The sequence below is a fragment of the Pteropus alecto genome, unplaced genomic scaffold (assembly GCF_000325575.1).
Source record: "Pteropus alecto unplaced genomic scaffold, ASM32557v1 scaffold156, whole genome shotgun sequence".
Lineage (NCBI taxonomy): Eukaryota > Metazoa > Chordata > Mammalia > Chiroptera > Pteropodidae > Pteropus > Pteropus alecto.
The window spans coordinates 5238952-5245944 of record NW_006437746.1 but is presented as its reverse complement, the minus strand read 5'-3'; the positions used below and the strand labels follow the sequence as shown (position 1 = coordinate 5245944).

General features: G+C 43.6%; 1 protein-coding gene and 1 pseudogene across 1 annotated transcript in view; one reads left to right on the top strand and one right to left on the bottom strand.

Annotated features, from left to right (window-relative positions):
• Positions 1-6993, top strand: part of SMARCC1 (SWI/SNF related, matrix associated, actin dependent regulator of chromatin subfamily c member 1) — a 126387-nt gene that overhangs the window by 106672 nt on the left and 12722 nt on the right. The window contains exon 26 of the mRNA XM_006914879.3: positions 3402-3660. Within this exon, the coding sequence (XP_006914941.2) occupies positions 3402-3660 (259 nt within the window). The remainder of the gene's footprint in view (positions 1-3401; positions 3661-6993) is intronic.
• LOC112482100 lies at positions 328-447 on the bottom strand (annotated as a pseudogene).

The window sequence follows — 6993 nt, the reverse complement described above, 5'->3', positions numbered from 1 at the left end:
CTCCTCTTCCCTGCTTTATGCAAATGACATTGGGAGAAGAGCTCTGTGAACTTCAGCTGCACTGGCAGCTGTCTGTGTTTGGGGTCCTGGTGCAGAAGAGTGCTCTGTTGTGCTCGCGTTCTGCTTGGACTCGCTGTTTCATACCCGGTGGAGGAGGGTGGGGAAGAGGAGGGCAGGGTGTGAATGCAGCCAGCGGACGTGTCTTCAGAGCAGGGCCATAGGCAGCTTTGCTTGAAACTGGGTTCCCTAGAGCCACAGTGGAGCCATGAAAGAAAGTGAACAGATTCACTCGCACCTGATGTACGGGAGGAATTGACACTGTCAGTTTAGTTATTGGAACCTGGTCTTCCTAGGTGGTCTCCCATCCAAGTACTAACCAGGCCCGATCCTGCTTAGCTTCCGAGATCAGACAGGATCAGGTGTGTTCAGGGTGGCATGGCCATAGCCAGCATTTTGTTTTGTGATTACAGAAATATATAATTAAGAGTAAATTAAGAAGTCTCTCTTACCCTCAACTTCATTCCTAAGAATAATCACTTAATAATTTGTTGTCCTCTAGAACATTTTCAGTGTGTGTATAACATTTGTACATGGACACGAGTGGTTTTTAAAAAATATAATTGGGATTATGTTATAAATCTTGTTGCAACTTGCTTTTTCCCCCTCTGTGTAACTGTACATGAAAAATAATACTTTAAATAACTGTCATACACACAAGCATACAGTTTTCTAGGATAGATTTCCAGATGTAGACTCAATGGGTTATTGGTTAAATACGCTTAAATTTTGCTCAGTACCATAAAGCTCTCCTCAAAAATTCCCAGTTCACGTTCTTCTCATTGCCACAAAAGTGAATGCAGTCTTTAACTGGATTCAATAACAGTAAGGTGTCCGCGACAGGACAGGTGTTCCATAATTCTTCTGCGTGTGCCCCAGAGCAGGGACCGCCCTTCCGGAGCCAGCTGGTACCCTGCTCTCTCCTCTCAGGACCTGTTCGTTTCACACTGGAGCCTAAGCTTATATTGGGTTCTCCTTCAGGTTGTGCGTGTGTCTGTTTAATCACTTACCCTTTTTAATTCTTTAATTACTCTCTTTTCATTACCTCCTATGTTTTGAAATGACAAATGAAGCTCATGAAAAAATAGTATAACTAAAGTTAGTTCATTTGTAGGTAAGGAAAATGGGACAATGTGTTTTCTCCAAGGTTAACACTTTGGTAGTAAGGTCAGTTCCCTAAGAAAGACTGGTTTGGTGAAAAACCACTGGGCTAGGAAATGCAGAGATTAAAATTTCCCTTACGAGACATAAAATCTCCCTCCAGTAAAAGTACAACTTCTTTATAAAGCAGGTCCTGACCTAAATTCCGTAGTTCTTATGTAAGCACAGGCAAACAGGCCTTGAGCCAGGCGGTCCATACCACTTGTGGCTCAACAAGAACACAGGTAGGAGGTTCTTTTCTGGCAGCCTCTTCAGTCTGACCTCAGCAAAGTCCTACATTTCCTAGAAAGAATAATTAGAAGGAAGCAAAACCCAGAACCTGGAGTCAGAATCATTAAATCCCTTTTTTATCATATTAGTCTGCCTCTTACTGACATTATCTCACTGATTAGTCTTCTTGCAGAACTAGGCTTCCAGAGGAGTCTCTTGCCATTTACATCTTGCAACTAACTCCTTTCTCATCCTGCAAACAGAAAGTTAACCCAGGCCAGGCTTTCCCCTCTTGGGGTCACCCTCCCTAGGAAAAGGAGAGGCCGCACAGGCCTGTTAGAACCGGGTGGCATCCTGTCACTCTCGTCCTGGTAATGCTCAGCCGCCCACCCAATCGTTTGTTTCAGATCTCCTTCCTAGGGAGACTGAAAGCCAGCTAACCTACAGCCAGGACGTAAGCCTTGCCATCTCTCCCTTCCAGTTCCCCTCCCGCTCACCTGCCCATGCGTCCTCATGCTGAGTATGGCCTGTCTTGCCATGTCCCATCCATCCATGGACATTCCCTCGTTGCTGCTCCTGGTAACCAGTGATGCTTCTCTCTGGGTCACAGGGACTTCACTCCAAGTACCTCTCCTGACAGCCCAGATTCTTATGCTGATTCTCATGAATGTTCCATCTGGTTTTTGCTAAGGATAGTTTGTAGTATTTATCTGTAGAACTGGCTGCTTCTGAAAGCTAAAATGTTACATTTTCTTAACCTATTAAATGCCTTGGAATAGTGCTTTCCAACAGAAATATCACGTGAGTCATATATGTAATTTAAAATTTTCTAGTGATACAGCCTCATTAAAAAATCAGTATACAAATATTTCAACATGTAATCAGTATGAAAAATTAACTTTTTTCTTACTAAGTCTTCAAAATTCAGTGTGAACTTTATACTTCGCCACATCTTCTATCAGATTAGCCACATTTCAGGTGCCCAGGAGCCTTTTGTGGCGGTGGCTGCTCCATTGGACAGCACAGCTCTAACACTTGCCTCCCAGGGACTCATATCTTGGTATCGAAAATGGCGAGATGGAACATTACTGAAAAGAAATAGATCTATTAACCCTCCTTATGATTTTTGTACTATTTACTTCCAGAAATATGGATTTTTATTTTTCTTCTTTTTCAAGTTGATTTTCTTATTGAGTCCTGAGTTAATTTTGATAGCATTTAAGGTGGGCTCCATTCTCTGAACTACCCAAGCATATGGTTTCTGAATTTCCTGGCACATTCGACGTTTTTTCTCTGTATTTTAATTTGGGTTTATCTTGAATATTGAAATGCTTATATTCTTCAAACCAAGATTCATGTAAATTTTTAATTAGACATCTAAAATATACTGTGACTGCGTTACCTAGTATAATTTTGGATACTTGAAAGCTAACAGTGGCACTGCCAAAGTTCCACATAAAAAAAAGTATATCTCTGCAGCTAAGGCCACATCTACTCATCCAGAAGATTTAACTCTGGTGTTACATTCAAAAATAGTAACTCAAAAGTAACACATCCAGAGGCGAGCACCTGGGAGGGTGGGGTGAACTTGAAACACTAGCATCTGAGGGACTGTTAACAGGACAAGAGGGGCTCATTTCACCTGGGGAAGATTAAGGCAGTCATGGGAACTTTTTAAATATCTGAAGTCCTGTCAAACAGAGAGGGTTACATGTGTCCCAAGTGGGTGAAGGTTTCAAGGAAAGGCGGACCTTAGGCTTAACAAAGAGAAGACCTCCACCCCCAGTAACAGATGTCCAAATGGAAACATGCTACTCAAGAAATAATACCTTTCCTGTCACTGTAGCTCTTGCAGGGTGGCTATGTAACTGGTGAGCTGGAGGGAATTCAGGTAGCAGGTAGATGTCCTTCCTTTGTGTCGTCCATTCCTGAGACCCTCCCTGGTGTCATGTCTCTTCCTCTCTTCTTAACAGTTAGAACAGCAGAGGCAGCAGTTGCTTACGGAACGCCAGAACTTCCACATGGAACAGCTGAAATACGCGGAGTTGCGAGCCCGCCAGCAAATGGAACAGCAGCAGCATGGGCAGAACCCACCTCAGGCACACCAGCACTCAGGACCTGGGCTGGCACCGCTGGGAGCAGCAGGGCACCCCAGCATGATGCCCCATCAGCAGCCCCCTCCCTACCCTCTGATGCACCACCAGATGCCGCCGCCTCACCCCCCACAGCCAGGTGAGAGGAGGCTTGCTCACAGATGAGGCTGGGCCATCCGTGTGGCACCAGGCATCCGAGGGGTGACCACACCATTGGCGATTTCTGACTAGGACTGTTTAGAATGTCTTGTCATCCAGGAATCGTAGGCAAGTGAGATACGATTTTATAGCCATCACCACATAATGCCTGCCACGTTCTCCTTCCAGAGTCCTCTTGGCATGGTGCTTTTCCGTGGGTAGGTTGGCCTCTGAATGGGCAGCATATCCCAGAGTTCCTTAAAAATTCATCCTTGGATAGTCTATATTTTTTAAAAAGAACTTACAGACATTTTTAAAGATAGATACACAGAAAAAGAATAGTACAGTGAATTCTTATGACCCAGCTTCCAACATTACCTTTCTGCCATTTTTAATTTTTTATTATGGAACCATTCAACTGTAAACAGAAAATAGTGTAATAATCCCCCAGTACCAGTTGCACAACTTCAAAATTGTCAATAAATTATCAGTTCCTCCTCACTTCGGGGTGAGAAACTTCAAAATGTATCTCTAACCAATGGAAATCTTCCTGTTTAGTATAACCTACTATGATTACACCCAACAGAAGTAACCTTAGTTCCTAATATCGTTAGTTAAATGTCTTTGAATGTGTCATTTGTTTGAATTAGTATTCAAAAAGGCCTACAGCTGTAGTTCTCTTAGATCTGTTTTACTGTTAATAATTCCCTCCCCCCACCCCTTTTGGTCTCCTTTTTTAAATACCATTCACGTTGAAGAAACCGAGCTTTTTCCCCTGTGGCTGTCCAGTTGTACACTCAAGGTGCACAGTGTCAGAGCGCGCGCCGGCCCCCTCTTCTCCCTCCCACACATCCCTTGTAAGCCAGAGGGCTGCTCTGGATATTTTCTCAGGTTCAGGTTCACTTCTGGGAGATAGGCATTTTCCTATAATGTCAGTTGTCTCTTGTGATTGGGATTGGACAGTGCTTCTGGTCTTGCTAGTCTGACCATCCCTTACAGAGTTCCCCATCAGATGTCACCTAAGGTTTTACCTGCCATTGAGAAAGCTTTCTAGATCAGTTGTTTCATCAGGCATTGCGAAATGGCGAGATTTCTAAATTTATTATTCCTTCTGTGCTTATTTACTTAACATTTCTCTTGCATTTTTATAGCAGTGATTCTGTTATTTTAAAAAACCTTCCTTCGTAAGTCATTTAGTTATCCTGGACATCAGTCCTTACAGGAAAGGCTGGATAAATGCTGCATCATCCTTTCTCTTTATTTATGAGTTATTTGAATAAAGAGTTACTACCTACCGTGCCCCCTCCTTCTCCAAAGGTGACCAGTAAGGGGTTTTTTTTCCTGTTGTATCTGTATGCTTTCAAATTGTGACTTTTTGTATAGTTTATGTGTTTCAGTCATTCTTTTTGATGCTCAAGTTGTCCTCTTTAGCTCGTGGGAGCCCTTTCAAGTTGGCAGCTATCCACATTTTAGCCACCTTGAAAGTTGAACTCAGGATTTTTTCAATCTTAACTGCTCGGCATCATTAAAACTAAAATGTACCTTTAATTTCCGCTTTCTCTCTCCACCTCCCATATCCCTTCCCATCTTAGAGGACAGTGTGTATGGGTGTGTGCTGTGTATTGTGGTGCTCTAGTAAGTCATCCTGTAAGCTTTTCATAATTACTCTCTAATAATGTGCCAAGTGCCCAGAAAAGCCAGGAGTTGTGCTTCCTGGTGTGGGATACAGACTTTTTGGCCAAGGCACGTGGAGGCGAGCTGAGATAAATAGAGAGAGACCCTTGGAAGCATGAGAAGGTCTCAGCATGACTAATGTCATTGGCCTGATCTTCTCAAGAGACAGTTTGTAAGTCTCCTTGTGGAAATAACCAGGCATGTTGGAGTTACACCTGAAAATCCTACGATCTGACAACTTGTATTATCAACGTGAGTCTTTAATTCACAAACCTCAGAACCTGTTTCAGATACTAGCTTTTATTAGCTTTACTCAAAAGTACGGCTGGGTTGACTTTGAGAAGCATGCGTTTTCACACGCACACATACACACAAAACACATTGCAATTGCGGGATTTACTGCTGTCATCAGGCTTGCCACTTGATCTAGGTGGTGGTTGTGGCTCTTAAGAAGTCCACCAGCTCACAGCACGGGATACTGTTCCTCTATCCTCTCTGTCGGCTTGTGCGGACCTTAAATTCTCTGTATGAGAGCTCATTTTCTTCCAAGTTAAGCTTTAGAAAAACACGAATACCTACCAGAGTGAAGATCACAAAGTGACTTTTTAAAAACAGTAGGTATTTTTTAAATTTAGTTCCTAAAACTGTTGGGATAAATAAATGTTAAGGAGGAAGTTCACTGTAGCGACTTGATATTTGGTTTTTGGTGATGTTGAAGCATCATCATCTGCAGTAACTTCCCGGAGAACTTCTAAGTAGCTCCAGCACTTGCATTTAGTTTCTAAAAGATGGGAGAGACATGCTCTGTCTTTTCACCTAAACTGCATCCTGCTGAGAATAGGTGTTTGCACATCAGGCCCTGCACCCACGTGTTCCACTTCGTTCTCAGCGTCTTCACTGCACTTGAAGAACGGACGCGTGGCCACGGCCTTGAGGGCTGCATAGTGGGGCCGGGGTTCGTATGGGGCTCCATCTTATCCCAAAGCAGTATCCCAGCACTGCCCCCCATGACAGACGCAGATACGACTGTTCTCTTAGGCAAGGCCAAAAAACGAGAGTTCTAAAAATAGCCTTTAGACTAGAAATAGCTCATTTTGCTATTTTCTTTCTCAAAGAAATAGGTGTGAGTGAATTTGTAAAGAAAACGATCACTCTGTATGGGAATATATTTTAAAAATCTGCGACAAGATATTTTCTGAAAATTTTTTATTGAAATATAATGTACATATGGAAAACTATACAAAATCATAACTGATGTGTCTTGGTAAGTTTTAAACTTAACAGAGAGAATATGTGCGTAGCCAGGGCCCACGAGCGCCATCACGTTCCCAGTCTCCGCCTGCCCCCACCCAGCCCCGCCCCGAGGGTAACACTGTCCTGATTTCTACCCCACGGACGAGCAGGCTGGCTTGAATGTTACCTGGGTGGACTCACCAGTGGGCTTTATGTATGTCTGACGTCTTTCACTCCACACTGTGTGCGTGCGATGCAGCCACATCGTTGTGAGTGGTGGTTCCTTCTGTTCGCTCTGTGTTCCACCGCGGGGCTCCGCCACGGTCTCTGAGTCCGTGGTCCTGTAGACAGTTTCAGTTACCACAGAGTAAGTGCTACTGTGAGCGTGCACAGGTCTTTGGTGGGCAGAGGTGCACATTTCTGTCTG